At 44.0% G+C, this 22512-nt stretch overlaps 1 protein-coding gene across 3 annotated transcripts in view; it reads left to right on the forward strand.

The window, feature by feature from the left end:
* The window catches only part of GDPD1 (glycerophosphodiester phosphodiesterase domain containing 1), a 40356-nt gene that overhangs the window by 10896 nt on the left and 6948 nt on the right, over positions 1–22512 (forward strand). For all 3 annotated transcript variants that reach the window (XM_084823229.1, XM_084823226.1, XM_084823228.1), the window contains 6 exons: positions 3003–3045; positions 10429–10564; positions 12107–12152; positions 17433–17551; positions 20053–20142; positions 21620–21753. In XM_084823229.1, coding sequence (XP_084679355.1) covers positions 3029–3045; positions 10429–10564; positions 12107–12152; positions 17433–17551; positions 20053–20142; positions 21620–21753 — 542 coding nt within the window. In that variant the 5' untranslated portion in view covers positions 3003–3028. The remainder of the gene's footprint in view (positions 1–3002; positions 3046–10428; positions 10565–12106; positions 12153–17432; positions 17552–20052; positions 20143–21619; positions 21754–22512) is intronic.

A 22512-nucleotide genomic window follows, 5' to 3' on the forward strand; every position in this document is an offset into this window, starting at 1 on the left:
GTAGAAATGGTAACCTGTCAAGGGTGAAGCGTGACTATTTTCTGAACAAATGATGTTTGGATTGTAGATGCCAGTATGTACACACATCCATGCATGGTGGTTATAAATATGTACTTGAGCCACTTAGTACGTTTGCTTAATGTAGTAATTAAACGCATAATTACCAGATGGCAACCTGTTACAGCAAAAAACCATGGAGATCTTGAAAGCTTACCCACAGTTTTGTGCATATTTTATTGGCCTTAATAAAGGTATTGCCTGACCGTGGAATTTTGGGGTTTCTGTTATGGACCAGCGTGGCTTACTTTATTTTACATGAATCTTGTGGCACCTTGAAGACTAACAGATTTATTGTGGGACAATTACTCTTTCATTAACACATTAATATTATTCTAAGCAGCCTCAAGTGGAATAACGGTCAGGGAGGTCTCTCCTCCTTACTCTCATAGAACGTAGTAAGCTACCTTCAGCATATAGAATGTATATTAAGGGAGCCATCCTATGGCCCATAGACAGTGTCTGGAAGGCCATAGGCTACTTCAGATTCCCGGATCTGAGTTTGGAGACAGTGCTCTAGCCTCGGTACCTGGAGTCTGTGCTCACTGCCCCCTCGCAGCCAGTGCAGAGAGAACCACCCCAGCTGCCTTTCTGAGGTCGGAAAAGCAACCTTGGAGAGGGAATAGAGGGGGCATTCTGGGGGGAGGGGCCTGGAAAGGCCGGGATACAAGCTATCCGAAGGCCTCTCCGGCCTCCTTCCCTCCTGCAGCTAGGTGGGCAAAAAAGCCCATCAAGCTAAAATACAGAGTGGGAGGACAAGGAGGCAAGGATTGCCTTCGCTGCACCTTCCGCTCTGTATTTGGATGATCGTAAGCCTCCGCGTTCAGAGGCTTACAATCATCACTGGTGGAACTCACAGGATTGCACCCGGTGTGCGTGAGTATGTACGTACAGAGAGGGAAAATAATCAATAGTGGTGAAATACAAGGGAGAGTCAGTCTGTGGCATCATCCTATATTCTAATTTCAGTTCTTTGAGTGCTGTTCCAAAACAGCAACAGCCACACAGAGGGAGGTATCAGTAGATTCAAGGAGACCCCAAAGTGTGCAAAACTACAAAAATATTTCTAGAACATAACCCTTAGGGAGAAAACCCTAAAACCAGCCAATGAGGACTGAACTTACTGAGTGCCCATGGAATGCTGGCTATTGAAAGAAAACTGAATACCAGGTGGGAGGAGGAATAGAAAAAGAACTGAGATACAAAAAAGGAAGAGAAAATCATCTCATTGTCTAGATCAGTAATTTCCTTATTCACATCACATCTTAGAAACTATTTTTAAATGTCCCTAGGGGCATAAGCGAGGGCTGCTCATAGAAATCTTGGAAGAAATGCAAGATTTTAATGTAGCTGGGAATGGGCACCAGTATGTCCATATACAGCCCACAAAATCCAGAATGGCCCATTGAGGACCGTGCATGCTCGGTAGCCACAGTATACTGACTGGCTGCGGAGTGGGGACAGAAAACTGTGGAGGGGAAATAGAATGGAGTGGCTGTAACCCTGAACTGGAGCACACCGCAGTGCAACATTTATTCCCTCTATTTCCAGTGTTAGGTGCAAGAGCCATTGCTTATATAGCAAAAACAACAACACCCACACTCGAGGGGGCTGGGGCAGATGGAAAACCAGGCTAGAGAGGAATGGCGTATCATCGAAGAGGGCGTGGCTGATATGAACAGTGCACAGCAACTCTAGACTGCAACATTTTGTTGCAGGTCTCATTGGTTTCTGTGCAGTGCTCAAATGTACACAAAATAAGAACAGCGACCATTATGATGATGTTTCCCCTACATAAACGGACTGCTAACATCAGAGTTTGTGGCCAGTGCCTGCCCCCCCTCAGTGGATATGGATCTGATTGCCTCTCAGTGTAACAAAAGTTACATATGATTTTGCTTAGTATACCTTCTGAACTATAGCCCCAATGAAGAACAGCAGCGAGCACATATGTCCGTACACCATGTGTGTGTTTAATAAGTTTCGGATGTCCTCTGAAAAATACAATTTAAGCATAGTATCATAAGATGCACAGCCTTCAAACTTGCTTTTTAGTTCCCTCTGATGGAGTGGTTGCATTCCAAGCACGTTATGTCTGACCATCTCTCATTAGACTTTCTTTGGGAAGGAGGAAGAATGAAATGGAGATTATGTACTAAATGCCTTTCTTAACCCATTCCCACCCCGATTACTGTAATTAGGTAATGCATGGTTATACATACTATTAACAGAAATACTGCACGTGTAAAAGATGAAAATAGTATAGTACTGTGACTTTTCTTCACTGCCACATGGGGTGCATATTAAGTGGCTTTAAATTGGCACTAGCCCACCTCACACGGAAGCTTTCCACCGGCTTATTCCCTCATTTTCTATATATATTACTGCAGTAATTGGCAAGAATCTGTATCAGACTCACGCTTCTCTTACTTGGCACTGACTGTGCAGAACAACAAGGTCCTTAAGGATAACTAAGTGAAGACAAAGACACTTCTTGTTGGAGTAGATTAGTCTGGTGTTGCTGCACATACTTCTTAGATGTCTGGCTGATTTGGATGGCATAACATCAGTTTAACAAGGGCAGGTAGGAAAAAGCACCTAGAGTATTGTAGAATTTCCAGAATGGTTTTCAAGACTGTGGTATGTATGTCCGTTTCATTGTGCTGCTTGATCTTTGTGAACCAGTGCTATACACTGTGTATCTCTTGAGTTATTTCTGCAAGGGCCAGATAGCGGTGGTCTTCCCTTTCATGTGACAGGGCAACCTGACCACAAAATTCATGAAACTTCTTTTAAGTGTGTGCAGAGAAGTCACTGTTGGGTAGCTTTAGCATTCACGACATTCAGCTATCTCTCTTGAAGCTCTTAAAACACTGAGCCGTGCTCATTATACGTTTAAGCAAAGTGGTCACTACTTTTTACAAAATATCCCTTTGTTCCCACAGGTGCTGGAGAGAATCTGGAAAATACCATGGCAGCTTTTCGCCAGTGAGTATGAAGACTGACTTTTATCCAGATTTGCTTACACAGACCATTGGCGTATGTGTCTGTAGATGTGCTTACACGGTCAGTTATTCTTGGGTAATAGCCCTTTGAGTAATTTCAGTTTAATCCATTCTCATATTCAAAAGGCTAATTAAGGGTTTAAGTGAGTTCTAAATAGAGCCCCTGGTTAACTAGGTTTCACTTCTAGCTCATCTGGGGGATGGGGGGAGGATGGTCAGGACATGCAATGTGCCTATCAGAAATCCCTGCCCCCAACTACAAAGATGTGAGTAGCATTCTCATTTTCTGTATGCACACACTGTCCTGAGAGGGACTGGAGGTAATGAGCAAGGGTGCAAGCCTAGAACCCTGGAATTTCCTTTCATGTATAAATGAGAGTATAATGGGAGCATCCTTTCTAGTGTAACTACTTTCTCCTTGAAAGAGGAGGACATCTAGCATGGAGGTAGGCGGACTCTAGGTTTAAATCAGAAGAGGAGCTTCTCTCTCCACTCCCAGGCATCTTCTCACCTTTGTAGCAGCAGGCAGACTTCTCACAAGCTCTGCATTGCCAAGGTGCCCGCCGCAAGAAGAGAAAAAGATGGTGAGGCAGGGCTCCCTTAGCTTTGCTGGCCAGCTTCCACTTTCATCTGTAGCAGAATTTCTTCTTCCTCTTCTTCCCATCCCCCTACCAATTCAGATTATGCTGTTCCTCTTGGTATTTTTAGAAAGTAGTATGTGTGTTTGTCGTGCAGGGAAAACTGGTGTGCAAGTTGTGACTTGCCCAAGATCGCTTGTTTTAAGAACAACATTTGAAAGTAGAACCCAGGAGATGAGATTAAGTTTTCCCTGAACCAACACATAATTCTTGCTTCGTCTTTTTGTTAGGACTTGCTTCTTAGCAACAATTGTATGTTGTACACCTTGGGGGGCTGGGGGGGTGTCTCAAGGAACCCCAAATATAGGACATCACTTACTTTATAGAGTTTAGTATTTTAATATTTTTGAACAAGAGTAGCCGCCATGGTAATTCTTGCAGTAGCTGAGGATGCAGTACAGAACTTTGTTATGTTCTTTAAATAACTACATGGGTTTCCTTGTCACACACACATATGCCTGTGCGGGGGGGGGGGGGGGGCAACAGCAGAGGATAGTGAGAAGACAGCTGTTCAGTGGGTCAAAATAGTCCCATCCTGCTGTCCTTGGATATTTCACACTGAAATACTATGCTGCAATGGTTAAAAAAAATGACAATGTTTCCTCTTTCCTGTTAGGAGTTTCAGCTTCTGAAACAAAAACTCTTTTGGGTGTATGTCGACACCTATAGTTAAACTTCTGGATTTCAAAGATTACACTCATGTTGTGTTTTATAGAAAATACCGCTGGGTAAATGAACCTTTTAGTGTGTGGGCAGCCAACCAATACTACAAGTGGCACAGACAGTGGGGAGGGGGTGGAGGGGGCTATAGCAGTTTTGGACAGGAGAAGATTCATGTGGGGTGTGATTGTAGCAGAGCACCTCTGTATGGCTTCCTGCCTCTCCCCCCACCCTCTTCTCTGGGCTGACGCCTACCTAGTCTTCAACTCTTTAGTCTAGATACAAAACACACAAGACAGGTTGACTGCATGTGTACTATAGTGCATATTGGATGGAGCTATGTGAATACTTTTGGCTTGAATAAAGGCAGACATGACCAAAAAAGTGTGGCCATTATCGCTTTAATGCATTCACTTCACACTACCCTTAGAAAATATTTCCTTGTTCAGTCTGCTGCGTTTATGCTTTAGAGCAGGGGTGCAAAACATCAGGCCCAGGGGCCAAATCTGGCCCTCCAGGGTTCTCCGGAAGGTCACACCTTTTTCCCAGCTCCACCTCCTTTCCCCAACCACCTATCGTTTGGTCTCTCAGCTTCTGTACAGTTTTTGCCTCATTCTAATAGGCTGAAATGCCTCTAAGGCTTCATTACTGGCAGTAAGAGCTTTAAGCTAAAATATGCTGGTATTTTGGTCCCATCCCTTTTTCCCTGCCCCCTTTTGCATTCACCTCTGCTCACCACTGGAATGTGAGCCCCCAAGAGCTTCTCTCAAATGGGATTGGTCCTTCGGGCTGAAAGATGTTCCGCGCCCCTGCTTTAGAGTGCTGGAACATTTCAATTAATGTCGCATATCCATGTACTACAGTGCAGTTCAGGAATCAGTTTTCCATTCTGTTAGACTCATTTTGCACACCTTAGTCATTGCTCCTCCCTCTGTGTGAGTTACTTTTACAGTAAAAGGCAGACCAGAAAAAGCACACAGTGTTAAGGGAGGGGGGTGGCTTGCCCTCCAAGTCTGTAAAATGAAACATGCATAACAGGACTCAAGTTGTATTGTCCAAAAACTCTTTGGGTAGTTAATTGCTTTGTGTAAGATTCGTAGCTTATAATTTACAACCTACGTGCTCTACAGTAACTCCATTTCAGGTACTTGTGATGTACTTCACAACTATTGTAAAGGTGAGTGGGCTGCAGGTTTGCAACGTTAACATCAGCATCTTATAGTCAATATCGTGTTGGGATGCCTTTTTTCTAAGGCCTATCAAATTCCTCTTTACAACATGGCAAATTACAACAGATTTCTCAGCAGGGAACCAGGAGAAGAAAATGTGCACACGATTCTTTGTGGGAGAATTGTGATTATACGAAGGAATTGATTCCTCCCCCCCCCCCCCCGCTTTATTTGTACTTTGTACTGTGATAAAACCATCACAGTTAGTACAACTACTTCCAAAGTGTTCGGCAGTGCCAGCAATGCATAGGGCTATTGATAGGTGCTGTGGGGTTTCTAATCTCCATGGCAGTTTAGCATAGTGGGATTAATTACACAATTTGGGGTGCAATCCTATGCATGTTTAGATAGGAAAAAGTCTTCCAACTGGGAGCTGTAGGATGTTTTCTGTCTAAACATGCATAGGATTACACCCTTAGTCTTCCTATAACTGTTAGAGGAGATATGTAGGAAGGAAGTTGTATTTGTCATTCAAATTTCTCAAACTAGATTGTAGCACAGCTTAATTTGATGTAATTTAAGACAATGCTTAATCTCCGTTCATCTGGTTCATGTGTGATGGCTGTTGTGTTCTGTTCCAGTGGGTCTTTTGCTTGAAGAAGGAGGTGCTGTGAATGTAGCTCCTTTCCATCTAAGTCTGTGAACCTCATTGATGCCCCTTTGTAATATTTCTTTATTAGTACCTCTGGGACGGGGGTGCAGAACCTCTTTCAGCCTGAGGGACGAATTCTATTTTGGAGAAGGTTTTGGGGACTATATTCCCATGATGGATGGGGCAAAAGGTGCAGGGCCAAAGACAAAGCGGGTAGGACTAAAAATGCAACAAAACAAACCAAAACAAACCAAGCCTATTTTAGCTTCAAGCTCTTACTGCCAATAACTAAGCCTTAGGAGAGGCATTTCAACCTTTTAGAACTTTAAAATGAGGGGCGAAAACTGCACAAAAACTGGGAAACCACCAAGCGATCAGCGGTTGAGAGAAACGGAAAGGGGGCATGGCCAACTGGGGAACCCCAGAAGGGCTGGATTGGGCCTGCAGGCCTGAGGTGCTGCAACCCTGGTCCAGGGATTTCAAGTGTAGACCCTCACATCACAGCGCCAGTGTCACTGGCTCTTCAGCCCTTGTTGAAATCAAAACATGCCCCCTGTTAAGCATTAGTCACGAAGCTGCATATTAAAACAGCATATCACCTCTTTCACAGCTTTCAATAGTGCATCTTCAGCTTTAATGCCATAGTTTACACAGCATTTTGTCTTGGATAATGGCTTAATAAGACTACCAAAAGAGTGGAAATTTGCTTGCGCCTGGTCGCTTTAGCATTTGTACAACACTGAGGCAAGAGCTCGTTAGTGCCTTTACCAGGACCCCTGGGAAACTAAGTGGGGACTTTGGTCAGCCCAATGTTTTGCACAAACGGAGGCGTCTTGGGTCATATGATGAGTCTCCAGGGTAGGAATCCCTCCCTGGTTACTAATATCTGAAGCAGTAGAGCCTCATGCTGTGGTGATACTAACCAGTTGCTACACCACGCTAAGAGCATAGCTCTGATTTTAAAGGAGCTGGACAGCAAACCATCTTTGTTTATCACACTTTTATCCCTCCTTTCCTCCAAGGAACTCAGGATGGTGTGCACAGGGGCTTTCCCGCTTGAACCTCCCAGCCCTGTGAGGTAGGTAAAGCTGGAAGATAGTGACTAGCCCAGGATCACCTGGTTGGCAGGGGTTTAAGCCAGATCTCCCCATTTCAGATCTAACACCTGAAGCACTACACCGTACCAAGCAAGGTGCCTTTTCTTGTAAACGTTATTTACAAATGGAAAATGAGCAGTTCAGGTTCCTTGCTTCAGTTCCTTATGTAATGGCTTGTGTGTAGCTGTTACATCATCTTTTTCTGCTCCATTTTTGTTTTTGCTTTGCGGGTGGCATGAAGTCATGTCTTCTCGCTGAGTGGCACCTACACCTAAAAGCATATAATTAGCTAACTGGTCATAGAATCTAATTACCTTGTGGCAGCATCTAGGCTTGCAAACTGCTGCAGACTATAAAAGGTCAGTTCTGTTTTCTTGTGAGCAGCGGTAACTTCTAGAGCAGGGGTGGGAAACTTTGGGCCCGGGAGCCAAATCCAGTCCTTCTGGGGTTCTAATTTGACCCTCTAGGGTTACCCAGAGAGCCATGCCCCCTCCTCTCCCCACCCCCTTACCCCAATCACCAATCATTTGGTGGTTTCTCAGCTTTTGTTCTGTTTTTCCCCATTCTAAAAGGTTGAAATGCTTCTCCTAAGGCTTAGTTACTGGCAGGAAGAGCTTTAAGCTACACTGTGCTGGAATTTCTTGTACGTTTGGTCTCACACCTTTTGCCTTTGACACCCCCCCCCCCCGCCCACCACTGAAATGCAGCCCACGAGAGCTTCTGTTGAATTCGGCCCTCAGGCTGAAAGTGGTTCAACACCCCTGCTCTAGGACATGCCTGAAACATCCACAATGCACCTTGTCCCTTCCCAGCTGCCCCGCTGCCTGTTTTTCTCCTCATCCCACTACATCGCCAGCATTCTGTCTAATAACAAACTCCGGTGATGGAATGCCTATCAGTTTGGAAAGGAAAGAGGTCCATTTAAAGATAAGGAAGGTGTTCCTACACACTTGCTGGACTCCCTAAGTATGCAGAAGTGTGTGTTTTTAATTTAAAAGAATAATTGAGCAAACTGCAAGTCTATCAACTTAGTCTATAGTTGAGAGCGATTGAGACATATAGTGTTGGGCTGCATTTGAAAATGGTTTGGAAACTGCAGCTAGTGCAGAATTCAGCAGCCAGGTTGTTGACTGGGACTAGGTGATGTGAATATATAACTCCAGTCCTGGTTCACCTGCACTGGTTGCCAATTTGTTTCTGGGCAAGTGTTGGTTTTAACATATAAGCCCTACATGGCAGAGGACACCAATACCTCAAGGACTGTCCTAGTATGAATCTGCCTGGTCCCTGAGGTCACCTTCAGAGGCTCTTCTCTGTGTGCCCCCTCCAAAAGAAGCTTGGGGGTGTCAGTTTGGGAACAGGCCTCTTCTGTGATAGCCCCATGTTCATGAAATACTCTCCCCAAGGAAGCTCGTCTGACACTGTCATCTTTTTGGCGCCAGGGAAAGACGTACTTATTTCTCCCAGGCATTTGAACATTAGTTGTGGGCTGTTTTTGTGATGTTCATTCTAAACTATGAGCAGGGGGAGATTTTGGATGAACACTTTTCATATTGGGGTTGTTTTTTGGATTGTGTTTTTCTGGTATTTTAATTTGGATTGTGCTGATATGGTTTATATGGATTGTGGGGGGTGTCTTCCCGTTATATTAATCATAGATTTCTGAACTGTGTGTGGAAGTCGCATCAAGACTATTTGCAGTGGGAAGTGATGCATAAATTTAATAAATAATAGTAATGTTAGGGTGTTGGTTGAGAGAAAAAATAAGGAAGAGGGAGGGAAGGAATTGGCCACCTCAAGCCCCTAACAGCTTATAGTGAATATCTTGCAGGTTTGGGATGGGAGGATCTGAAAGGTGATACTAAAAAAATTTCCCTATTGCACTGTACAGGAAGGAAGGAAAGACAGAGGAAGGGACATTTTCTCATTCTCCAGAACCACTCCACATGTTGTGTGCGCACACCGGTGTATTTCATTAACATTCTCAAATTCCAGGCTACCATATAGCAGACTTCCCCAGCTTTACGCCCTCCAGATTTGTGAAACTACAACTCCCATACCATAATCCCCAGGCAGCATGACCTTTTCCCTCCCCACCCATCCCATGAGCCCTGAACAGGACAACAAGCCTCCTGTTCCAGGCTGGATGGAGCACTCCTTTTAGGGGCTGGGGATATACTGCAATATTTTGTTGCAGGTCCCACTTCCTGCTTTCTGTCATTTCCTGCTTTTGCACCCCTAACAGCCTCTGGCCAGAGGGATGCCATTTCCCTCTTACCAACCTGCAGTTGCCAAGAACCTCTTCTTGAAGACTGCGTTGCTCCCCTCTTCCTTACTCCCTCAGTCTTGTGACTAATTTGCAGGACTCTTCGTAAACGGATATATTTCTTCTGGGTGGACAGCTGGCGTTAAACATATATCCGTTTTGCAACAGCTGTTTCATTGCAAGCACAGTTAATGATCCAGCCTGTCAGTTATGGATCCAGTTCAGAGTTGTTTGCGGCTGTGCCTGGTGTCATATTTAGAGCTAGTGACAATGCTTACAAGACTCCAGTTAGCAATCAGTTTTGCCATCGTCCCAAATGACTGGCCTTTTGTCATGGTTGCTGCTCATCCATACCACTTACTTGCCTGCATTTTTACACCTGGGTGGGGGCTCATTTGGACTGCAGGCTGGTAGTTGCTGGCCTCTATCACTGCTGCACTAACATACCTCAGTTCTGTTTACCTACCATCTTTCAGTCAATAAAAGGTTTACAAGGCAATTTGCAAGTCAATAAAAAACAAACTAAAACACACACCCCATCCTATGAAACAGCTAGCTTGATAATGACACCAACCACATGGATTCTGGCTGTCAGGAGAAAAAAGCCCTGGCCTCTTTTGGCTTTTTCACATAAAATTAGGTTTCTGACTAGAAGTCAGGGGGCTACTCCTGCCCATGCTCCATGGATATAGATCCGTTAAAAGTATTTTTTTATCTATACTCAACTGTATGATTTACCTGGGAACTGCAGACAACTCGTGCCTACACTGGTCATTGGACTAAAAACAGTGGTGTCTGTTTTTAAAAGGGGGGAACTCTTCCCCACCACCCCGCCCCAATATGAGTCTCAAGATTGCTCTCTCTCTCTCCCCCTCCCCCTTCAGTGCAGTTAATGTGGGGACCGATATGTTGGAACTTGATTGCCATTTGACGAAGGATGAGCAGGTCGTGGTGTCTCATGATGAAAACCTGAAACGGTCAACAGGAGTGGATGTCAATATATCTGATCTCAGATACTCAGTAAGTTGAAGTAAACACCCTCCTCTTACCTCTCCCACCCAGTCCCCTACCTAAGGCTTAGAAAACAATAGGCAGACCGATCGATGCGCATTAAAATGGAAAAATAGTGGGAAAGGAGGTCATACCCACAGCCTGGCAAATCTCCCCAGCTGAGGCATGCAGCATGGCTAAGAATGTTGGTGAAGCAAACACTGATTTTTGAAATCCCAAGTCAGGCCCTTGGAAGTTGTAAGATTTAACACCATAATAAATGTTGAATTCCTTCAGCGGAAAGAGTGGATTATGTGCTTTGCTGCAACTCCAAAATGTTAAGCTCATCTTTCCTTGCTTCAGAGCCTTCTATTGTGCTCTTGAGCATCTCTCAACATCCATGAGGAGCTAGAACCTTCTTTTTTTTAATGTGGAAGCTGAGGTGCTTGGGATTCTGAAGTGCACGAGCTGCTCCAAACAGCCATGGTGGTTGAATGCTGTCTAGCCCATTGTAAGGACATTACAGTGTTCTTAGCATCAGGGTTAAACAAAGGGTGTGCGTATGTACTGGCTCTGTCACTGGTCAGTTCTGCAATTTCCTGGCTTTTAAGCTCTGTCCATATATGAGCGGCTAGACCCCAAGAGGTAGCTGTTGGACTCCAGAGTGCAGGGAAACAAATGAAACGGTATGTTGCAGGAGGCAGCTGCCAGCCTCACAAGTGTAGCATCCCAGTGTATCCCTCAATGAGGAAGGAGCTATTCGCTCTCTGCAGGGTTGGCGTCCATAACCCTGCCGCTTCTTCAAGAATAGCCCAACAATCAGCAGTGGGCAGTGCTGATGGAGAGCACCTTTTTGGGCCCTGTCCCCTAATTCTTAAAATGCTCTTCAGTTCTGTTTCCATGTATCATGTGCCCCAAGCATTCCATTCTTCTTCTTCAGTGGAGGAGGTTATGCTGAGGTAGGTTGCTCCTCCTCGTTCCACAGGCAGGGCAAGGTCAGTCAGTGCAGACTATTAACACTTCTGTGGTGGAGACTCCACCTAGTTGTCTTCTGTCTCCTCACAGCAGCAGGACTTTTCTGGGCCTCTTGATCCTTTTTTTTTCGTCCTTAAAGGGCTTTTCTGTTGCTGCTGCTGCTGTTATTGTTTTAGTAGTTAAGCAGGGAAGGGGAGCCCCAAAGCTCCCTTAATTCTGCTCTTATTAATCTCTTACTAAATTTCTTACAATTGATCTTAATATATTGAATTGATCAGTTCCTGTATTTAAATATCTGTTTAAAAGTCGATTTCTATCCTAACCTTCCTCAGCAAACTAATTCTGTATATTCACTTACCATTTTTCTTGTTTATTTCCTTCACTGTTAAGTCCAATGTTCCTTTCTCTGCCAAGATGACTCTTGTTCCTTTGACTTTAAATTTAAACACTAGATATCCCTTACCAAAAGGCCTTACTTTGGGGAAGGGGGGTGCAGATTGATTGAGAGAAGGCTGCCTTTGGATGATGGCCATTCAAGTTTTGCGACTGCACATGTGTGTATTTGAGATAATGTATCATTACTTTTTTTTTTTTAAGGAACTGCCGCCATACCTCTGCAGATTGGATGTAACTTTTCAGAAAGGTAACCTTAGGAAGATCCTATTGCTTTCAAAATGTTTTGGTTCTCAGCATTAATTTGTTGCTGTATACAGGTTTTCTTAACTGGAAGTTTTGGTGTTATCCCGCCTGCATTATACATTATTTCTTCCATGCATTACACATCTTCAAAGCAGCTTACATTAAAACAAAATATAATAGTACTACAATATTAAAAAAATCACATAAATATTAAAAGCATGCAGCAGTGTTAAAAACAGCAAAAATAATATAAACAGTAAACTTGATCATAAAATAACTTCTAAAATAAACATCGGAAAAGGTTTTCTTGTTACAAAAAGGCAAACCGCAACATGTTCTCTTACAACCCAAATCATAAAAGGGTTATGTTGAAGTTAGTTCTGTTCAATTCAGTTGATCATACTCAAAATTGAACTTGTCCCATGTGTATCCAACCGTTTTTGGAACAAGGAGGGCTTATGTCCTGGGGTTATTTAGCTTTTATCCCTGTGAGAGAAGTTATAATGGCATGCCTAGAGGACGCTCTGTTACTATTTAAAGCATCTTCCTACCTTGCTCTTCAGCCAAAAAATGTTCCCAGAGCATCAAATAAGATCAATAACTAACAAGACAGTCCTTGCCTGCATGCTTCAAGTCGAAAAGACAAAACCCAGAAGGAAAAAGATAAGGAGCAAAGAGTGGGCGGGGAAAGCAAACTCAGGCACCAGTTTTAAAACTTACAAAGCTTTTAATGACCAGCTTGAATGCAAACAGTTGAGAGGGAGGAGGAGCTTGGTGGAGCTGGTCTCTCAGCAGAGCCTGTGGAACAGCTCCTTGGTCCCGACCCTCCTTCTGATAGTCCAAACAAGATGCTTGTCTTTTGATTATTATTGAATCTATTTTATTTTTTGCTGGTGTTGCTCTTTCAGTTTCTCCATCCTGTATGTATAACACAGATGTCTATTTCCCCAGTGTCTTTATTAATGTTCTTGAAAATTGTGGAACACAGCTGACAAGTCTGGCAGAATTAGTTATGAGTTCCAAAGGGCATGTGTACTGATGGAAGATCTCTACCATGTAGACTTAAGGGGAAGGCTGGAATACTAGTTGTTGTTCAGTCGTTCAGTCATGTCCGACTCTTCGTGACCCCATGGACCATAGCACGCCAGGCCTTCCTGTCCTGCGCTCTCTCCCGGAGTGTGCTCAAGTTCATATTCATTGCATCGGTGTTGCTATCTAGCCATCTCATCCTCTGCTGTCCCCTTCTCCTTTTGCCTTCAGTCTTTCCCAGCATCAGGGTCTTTTCCAGGGAGTTTTCTCTTCGCATTAGGTGGCCAAAATATTGGAGCTTCAGCTTCAGTATCTGTCCTTCCAATGAGCACTCAGGGTTGATTTCCTTTAGGATGGACTGATTTGACCTCCTTGCAGTCCAAGGGACTCATAAGAGTCTTCTCCAGCACCACAGTTCGAAAGCATCAATTCTTCGGCGCTCAGCCTTCCTTATAGTCCAGCTCTCACAGCCATACATTACTACTGGGAAAACCATAGCTTTGATTAGACAGGCCTTTGTCGGCAAGGTGATGTCTCTGCTTCTTACTATGCTGTCTAGGTTGGCCATAGCTTTCCTCCCAAGGAGCAAGCGTCTTTTAATTTCATGGCTACAGTCACCGTCTGCGGTGATCTTGGAGCCCAAGAAAGTAAAATCTGTCACTGCTTCCATTTCTTCCCCTTCTATATGCCAGGAAGTGATAGGGCCAGATGCCTTGATCTTAGTTTTTTTAATGTTGAGTTTCAAACCAGCTTTTGCACTCTCCTCTTTCACCCTCAACAAGAGGCTCTTGAGATCCTCTTCGCTTTCTGCCATTAGGGTGGTATCGTCTGCATATCGGAGGTTGTTGATAATTCTCCCAGCAATCTTAGTTCCGACCTCTGATTCATCCAACCCGGCATTTCTCATGATGTACTCTGCATATAAGTTAAATAAGCAGGGTGACAATATGCAGCCTTGTCGTACTCCTTTCCCAATTTTGAACCAATCGGTTGTTCCATGTCTGGTTCTTACTGTTGCTTCTTGACCCTCGTACAGGTTTCTCAGGAGACAGGTAAGGTGGTCTGGTACTCCCATCACTTTAAGAATTTGCCAGAGTTTGTTGTGATCCACACAATCAAAGGCTTTAGCGTAGTCAATGAAGCAGAAATAGACGTTTTTCTGGAATTCTCTTGCTTTCTTCATGATGCAGCGAATGTTGGCGATTTGATCTCTAGTTCCTCTGCCTCTTCGAAACCGAGCTTGTACTTCCGGTAGTTCTCAGTTCGCATACTGCTGAAGCCTAGCTTGTAGGATTTTGAGCATCACCTTGCTGGCATGTGAAATGAGCGCAATTGTGCGGTAGTTTGAACACTCTTTGGCGTTGCCCTTCTTTGGAATTGGAATGTAAACTGACATTTTCCAGTCTTGTGGCCATTGTTGAGTGTTCCAAATTTGTTGGCATATTGAATGCAGCACTTTAACAGCATCATCTTTTAGGATTTTAAATAGCTCAGCTGGAATACTGTCATCTCCGCTAGCTTTGTTGTTACTAATGCTTCCTAAGGCCCACTTGACTTCACTCTCGAGGATGTCCGGCTCAAGTTCAGTGACCGCACTATCATGGCTATCAGGGACATTCAGATCTTTCCTGTATAGTTCTTCTGTGTATTCTTTCCACCTCTTCTTAATCTCATCTGCTTCTGTTAGGTCCCTGCCTTCTTTGTCCTTGATCATGCCCGTCTTTGCACAAAATGTTCCCTTGAGATCTCCGATTTTCTTGAAGAGATCTCTAGTCTTTCCCATTCTGTTGTTTTCCTCGATTTCTTTGCATTGTTCATTTAAGAAGGCCTTCTTGTCTCTCCTTGCTATTCTCTGGAACTCTGCATTCAGTTGGATATATCCTCCCCTTTCTCCCTTGCTTTTTGCTTCCCTTCTTTCGTGAGCTACTTGTAAAGCCTCATCAGACAGCCACTTGGCTTTCTTGCATTTCTTTTTCTTTGGGATGGATTTCGTTGCTGCCTCCTGAACAGTGTTACCGACCTCAGTCCATAGTTCCTCAGGCACTCTGTCTGTCAGGTCTAATCCCCGAAATCTATTCCTCACCCCCACTGTATATTCATAGGGGATATGATTTAGGTCATACCTGAATGGTTTAGTGGTTTTCCCTATGTTCTTCAATTTCAGCCGAAATTTTGCAACAAGAAGCTCATGATCTGAGCCACAGTCAGCTCCAGGTCTTGTTTTGACTGACTGTATGGAGCTTCTCCATCTTTGGCTGCAAAGGACATAATCAATCTGATTTCGATAATGACCATCTGGTGATGTCCATGTGTAGAGTTGTCTCTTGTGCTGTTGAAAAAGAGTGTTTGCTATGATCAGCGTGTTCTCTTGGCAAAACTCTATTAGCTTTTGTCCTGCTTCATTTTGTACACCAAGGCCATGCCTGCCTGTTATCCCGGTGATTTCTTGACTTCCTACTTTAGCATTCCAGTCCCCTATGATGAAGAGGACATCTTTGTTTGGTGTTAGTTCTAGAAGGTGTTGTAGGTCTTCATAGAACCGATCAACCTGAGCTTCTTCGGCATCAGTGGTTGGGGCATAGACTTGAATTACTGTGATGTTGAATGGTTTGCCTTGGATTTGTACTGAGATCATTCTATCATTTTTAAGATTGTACCCCAGTACTGCTTTTCCCACCCTTTTGTTGACTATGAGTGCTACTCCATTTCTTCTAAGGGATTCTTGCCCACAATAGTAGATATGATGGTCACCTGAATTAAATTCGCCCATGCCTGTCCATTTTAGTTCGCTGATTCCCAAGATGTCGATGTTCAATCTTGCCATCTCATGTTTGACCACCTCCAGCTTACCTTGATTCATTGATCTGACATTCCAGGTTCCTAAACAATATTGTTCTTCACAGCATCGGATTTTCTTTTCACCACCAGACACATCCACAGCTGAGTGTTCTTTCAGCTTTGGCCCAGCCGCTTCACTCTTTCTGGTGCTACTTGGAAATACCCTCTGCTCTTCCCCAGTAGTATATTGGACACCTTCCGACCTGAGGGGCTCACCTTCCGGCGTCATCTCTTTTAGCCTTGTGATACGTTGCATGGGGTTTTCTTGGCAAGAATACTGGAGTGGGTTGCCATTTCCTTCTCCAGTGGACCACATTTTGTCAGAACTCTCTGCCATGACCTGTCCGTCTTGGGTGGCCCTGCACGGCATAGCTTATGGCTTCACTGAGTTACGCAAGCCCCTTCGCCACAACAAGGCAGTGTAAACAAATTTATTCACTGGAATACTAGTAGGTCAGTGAATAAATTCGTTTACAACATGGTGGTGTCCAAACTGACTGGGAAACATAAGTTTCCTGCCTGGAATGAGTGACTTGCACAAGATGCCATGTCTCTGCCTCAACTACTTTAATATGGGAATAATATTGGCCTAGCTCAAATGTTATTAGGAGCCAGTTCCATTGGGATTGGTGGGATTTACTTCTGAGTAAATATATTTAGGATTGGTGTTGTTGAAAGAAACTTTGTGCTGGAGAGTCCAAAGGGTGTGTCAAAGGGACCTCTACCATTTTTTTTTTAAAGTAAAGTGTGAATATGACAATCTGGTTTCTTGAAAATGTGTGTTATGCAGCTACGCTTCTCAGGCAGCTGGGATGTAAAGGGAGGGGGCTGTGACTCAGTGATCGAGCACATGCTTTGCAAGCAGGGAAAGACATCTGTCTGTTGTACTTGGAGAACCACAGCCAGTCAGTGTAGACCAAGGGTTGGCAGACTTCAGGCAGGCTTCCTTTGATTTTGGCTAGAACCCCAAGATCTACCAACCAAAGACATACACCTAGAATTAAAGAATTCTGAGCCCAGGTACTTGTTTTGAGTACCAGAACTAAACGGAGCTCACATTCCTTATACTCTTTCTCTCTTCTGGTTATCCCAAGCTGTTTTCATTTGAGCAGTGTAATTTAGAGTGGGATGTTGCTTTTCCCCTTGTAGCTGTTAATTGGGGGTCAAATCCTTGCCAATCCGTATCAGCATCCAGAGATCTACCAGTAAATCCAGATCTATCTTTTGCCCAACCCTAGTGTAGACAACTTTGAGCTGTTCGACTCAGTATAGGGCAGCTTCATATTTTCACTCAGTACCAGATCTTGGCTTTTGCCATGTAATGTGTGAAACTGCCCTAGTTCTGTCAATTACAAATGAGAATAACGTGCAAATGTCCCAGCAGCAGCAGCAACCCAATTATGCTTGTGTCCATCAGAATGCCATTGCGAGGGCGAAGACAAGCGCATCCCCTTGCTCAAGGAGGTGTTTGAGGCCTTCCCACACACACCAGTCAACATAGACATCAAAGTGAACAATGACATGCTGATCAAAAAGGTGAGTCCCTCTATCTGATTCTGCGTACAGCTGCTCTGTGTCCTGATAACAACCAAACTGGACAAAGATTGGCTTTCTTGCTTTGGGTAGTAGTGGCCAGACTCCTAAATCGGTGGTCAGGTGGGAGAAGCTTCCTGCTTCAAAAGTTATCATGGCTCCCACATCTGCATGGTGAAGGCTACACGGATGTCGTTACTGGAAACAGCTGGAAAGAGGCTTCTGCTGTGGCACCCCGGCTGTGGAGTGAGCTCCCTAGAGAGGTTCGCCTGGCACCTATATTATACTCCTTTTGGTGCCAGGTGAAGACCTTTTTATTCTCCCAGTATTTTAGCATTTTATCTTCCTAGTCTTTTAGCTTTAGTGTTTTAAATCTGTATTTTAAATCTCTGCATTACTGCTAGGTTTTATTCTGGGTGTACTGTTGTATTGTGGTTTTAAGCTTTTATATTCTTTATGCTGCACTTTGTGGTTTTAATTTTTGTGAACAGCCCACAGAGCTTCAGCTATTGGGCAGTATAGAAATGAAATAAATAAATGAATTTCAAGTTTTTTTATGCTGTGCCTCAGCCAAAACAGCTCCCAAAGCAGCTTACATATAATCAGTAAAAGAAGACCTGCAGGCTTACAGTCTAAGAAGACACGACATGCAAGGAAAAGGGAATGGGGAGGGGAGAGAGAAGGAAGTCTTTCAGCAGGGCTACTGGAATGGCCCAGCTTCTGACTCTCATCTCCCACAGTACAGCCTGCTGGTGGTGATAACTGAGGAAGGATTAAAAGTGTAAAAGATGGCAGAAATGTGGGAGGAGAGTAGTGAGGGGACAGTCAGATATAGAGTGTTGGGGAGGGGCTGAGGGGGACAGGAAAGCAGTGAGAACAGGAAAATAGCGAATGGCTTCATATGAAAGCAGCAACAGGAGGCCATTAATTTAGTTTCAAGACAGGCCTCCCTAGGGAAGGAGATCCACAGCCTAAATACAAGCACAGAGAAGGCCCTTTTCCACGTTCCAGCCAAACATAGGAACATTGGAACCTGCCTTGTATTGAATGAGACCCTTGGTCCATCTAGCCCAGTATACTGTTGACACTAACTGGCAGCCGCTCTCCAGGGTTTCAGGCAGGAGTTTTTCCAGCCCTACCTGCATTTGTCAGGAATCAAACCTAGGACTTCCTGCACGCAGAGCAGGTGCTTTACCCCTGAACTTTGGAGATTCTGTACCTGGTCCAACTGAAGACAGCAGAGGACAGGCTGGTGGGACTTACCTGTCAGCTTGTGTTGATGGTCTAAACCAAATCAACTTTGGTTTCTTTTTGGATTCTTTTTGCTAAGAAGCCCAGTTCTGACTACTCAATTGTTTCTTTTGCTATATCATAAAAAAACACCCAAGCAGCCTGATGATTCCCATTCTGCAGCACCAGGCATTTTAATGCAAGATGGTTGTTTCCCCACGTTGCACAGACGTGGTGGATTTTGCTGTCACTTGGCATTCTTTCTGTATCTGTGCAGATCAGTTTTTCAATACTTGACCTCACCCAAGGAACTGCAGGGACTTAAAATCTGTATGGATATTGACTATGGCTGGAGGTCCTTAGCTACATGTGATTGGGGGGAGGGGGGAGGTGGCAGTCTAAGGAAGACATTGTAGCTTAGTGGCAAAGGACTTAACTTGAATGTAAAAGGTCCCAGATTCAAACCTCAGCATCTTCAGTTAAAAGGATCAGGTGGCAGGTGATGAGAAAGATTTCTACCTGAGCCACTGCCAGTCAGGTGAAACTACTGCACTAGATGGACCATTAATCTTGACGAGATGCAAGACGGCTTTCATTAGTTTCATATTTGCAGTATAGGCCTTTGCAGTGTATCCTTTGTCTTTACTGATAAATGTTTCAGTACGCCTTTTGTAACTAGCAATAATATATCACTAAGAGAAATACTGAAGTGCTAATGCACTGCTAAACTGAAATTGTGATTTAAAAATACATGGTTTCATAAAGCAGCTTGTATGTTTTGTGTATGTGATTTATGTTTTTTGGAGACTTTGTAAAAAAAATGTTAGAAATTTTTTAAGTAAGAGTTTCAAGAGACAGACTTTAAATTTGAACTCAAGGGCTCTTCAGCATCTAACTCAGACTGGTAAATGTGGCAATGTAGATTATGTTGCCCACACCAGCAGTTTTATCCTTTCCCCAGTCTCTCTAAGGAGAGATCAGTAAAGCAATCTTGCTTTTCAGTGAGGCCAGTGCCTGGTATTTTTGATATAGTCTGTTTCAAAGGAATAATGTGATGTCTTTTGCTGCATATTGTTTTATTTGCTTTAACTGTGGGCACGAATCCACTGTTGCTGTGTGTTTTCCCTCTCCCGCTTGCCCCAGAAGGGCATGGTGAATTATTTGTCTAGAAAAGATCATTACAAACCAAGTAATCTTCACTCTCAGACTAACGAAAGCATCATTGTATACCTGTACAAACAATACAAAACCCTCCATTTTTATATTGATCCCAGGTTTCAGAGTTGGTGAACTATTACAAACGAGAACATTTGACAGTTTGGGGCAGTGTCAGTCATGAGGTTGTGGGAAAGTGTCACAAGGAGGTAAGTGGCCAGAACGTTATCCTGCCAGTTTTCTCCTATAAACGTTTTTATCCTGCCTTTCCTCCAAAAAGCTTAGGGCTGGTAGAAATTCTCTTCTCTGTCTCTTTCTTTCTCTGTCACCCCCATTTTATCCTCAAAGCAACCTTGTGAGGTAGTTTGGGCCGAGAGTGTGCAGTTGGCCCATGGTCACCCAGTGAGATCCATGGCTGAATGGGGATCTAAACCTAGATCTCCTAGTCAGATATCTGCTCTGCTACACGTTGCGTATCGTTTACTGTCATCTGAGCACCATGTCAGTTTTCTGTTCTACCTGGCTAAGATTACAAGTTAAGCTGCAGAGGCATTTGAAAATTAGACTAGATCCAGCCCACTGAGTTCTTGTCACTTGAGCTGAACCACATTTTGGTGAATTTAGATTTTCTTGTCAAAATTTGGCAAAATGCTACACATTACTAAAAAATCAAGTGTTTTGTTTTCATCCAAGCCCTGGACAGTAATGAGGGGTGGGGGTGAAATGGAATAAATAGGAACAATGAGTAAGTACTAGGTTTGGGATGAAGTGCTATCCCAGAGCATTGCTGTGTTGAAGGGAGTGTTCTTTTTTTAATGTAAGCTGCCTTCAGGATTCTTCTGGATTGAAAGGCAGAATAGAAATCAAATCATTGCAGTTCAGACAAAGCTATGCCAAATCCCTAAAGGTGGCAGCTGTTGTTTTTCCACCCCTAGAAAACTCAGTAGTTCCTTAGCTTGTGCATCCCAGGAGCAAGAGAGCTGTTCAGTGTTTGTTTGTCTGACCAAGATCAGGGAGACATGTCACCAAAGCAGCATAACCTAAAGTTTGGGCAGTCCCTTCATGTCACAGGTGGGCAACTCGGGGCTCTGTAGATGTCTTGGCCTACAACTCCCATCATTCCTCACCATTGGCTGTGCTGGCTAGGGCTGATGGGAGTTGTAGCCCAACACATCTGGGGGTGCCAGACTGGGGAAGGCTGCTTTATATAGTCTTCATATGTAAGCCTCCCCCAGCCCATAACTGAACTTAGGACTTAGGGCAGAGCTCCTACCTGTCACATGAGCTAGTGGGAAAGCTTACAGAGCATATAATGGACTTCTGCCTTTTGTTCATTCTAGTTGGGAAACTTTCAGGAGCTTGGTCAGACAATCTCAGGGACTGCATAGTGCCCTTTGCTGTATATCCTGTGGGCTATTCCAGGGACTGTGCAGATCCCCAAAGCCTTTAAAAAACATCAGCCTTTGGGGTATTTGCCTGGGTCTCTCTGAACTGTGTTTAGTATGGAAGAGTCAGGTGAAAAATTGAGGAGCATTCAAAAATTCACTAAAAACTAGAGATGGTTCTTGATGACAACGAAAGTGAAAAGCAAAAGCCTAAAGACTTGGTTGTCTCAGCTCTAGTCGTAACCAGTCTTTGGTGTGAGTTAAACTTCCTGTGTTTATAATTTGATTTCTCTCTTTTCAGAATGCCCACATTCCCATCCTCTTCTGCTTGCGGCGCGTCCTCCTGCTCCTCGGCCTGTTCTATACTGGTCTCCTGCCTTTCTTTCCCATCCTAGAGGAGTTCTTGGAGATTCCTATGCCTTCCATCATCCTCAAGTAAGTAGCTTATTTTGCAGATATTCCAGGACAAGGGAGGGAGAGCAGCAACAGCACTGGCAACGCAGGAGGGAGGCGCTACCCTGCTTTCTCAAAGCTGTCATTGTTCCAGGGCCACGCGCAGGCTCGGGAACTCCCTTCCAAGGGAGGCTAGCTTGGCCTCCCCTCTGTCCTTCCACCAGCTGGCAAAGACATATTTTTATTCAAGGAAGCCTTTGGCATATACCCCGAACTGTACTGAAGGGCAGGATTTAACTGGTTGGGGCTGTTTGTTTCTTTGTGGGTTTTAATTGTGGGTTTAATTTATTTGTTTTTACTCCATGTTTTAATTAAGATTTTGTTAATCTGGATTTTTATTGTTGGCCGCCTTAAGTGCGGAAAGGCAGGATAGAAATGGAAGCCTCAAACCAGGCCAGACTGTTTGTCTGCCTAGCCCAGCGTTCTCTATTCTGACTGTCAGCGGCAGTGTTTTTACTGTGGTCCACAGACTGTCATGATTTTGTTGTGGTTTCCTCTCCTAGCCCTGTAAGCGTGAGAGAAGTGGCCATAAATAGTAGCATGGCAGCCTTTGTCCAGGACGAAAGCAGTACCAAAGTATAATTAGTCATGTTCTTGCTCCAGCCCTTTTTCTGACGCATCTTGCATTGGTGGTACTTACGACCAGGAGATATATAGGAGGAGATGGATAGGGACAGAGAGCACAAGTGTGGAAATAATTTGTAGGACTATAAAAACTAAATGCAGTGTAAAAGCATTGTA

The sequence above is a fragment of the Heloderma suspectum genome, chromosome 16, assembly GCF_057233095.1.
Source record: "Heloderma suspectum isolate Gila_16-S chromosome 16, 16-S_ref, whole genome shotgun sequence".
In the NCBI taxonomy this organism is placed as follows: Eukaryota; Metazoa; Chordata; class Lepidosauria; order Squamata; family Helodermatidae; genus Heloderma; species Heloderma suspectum.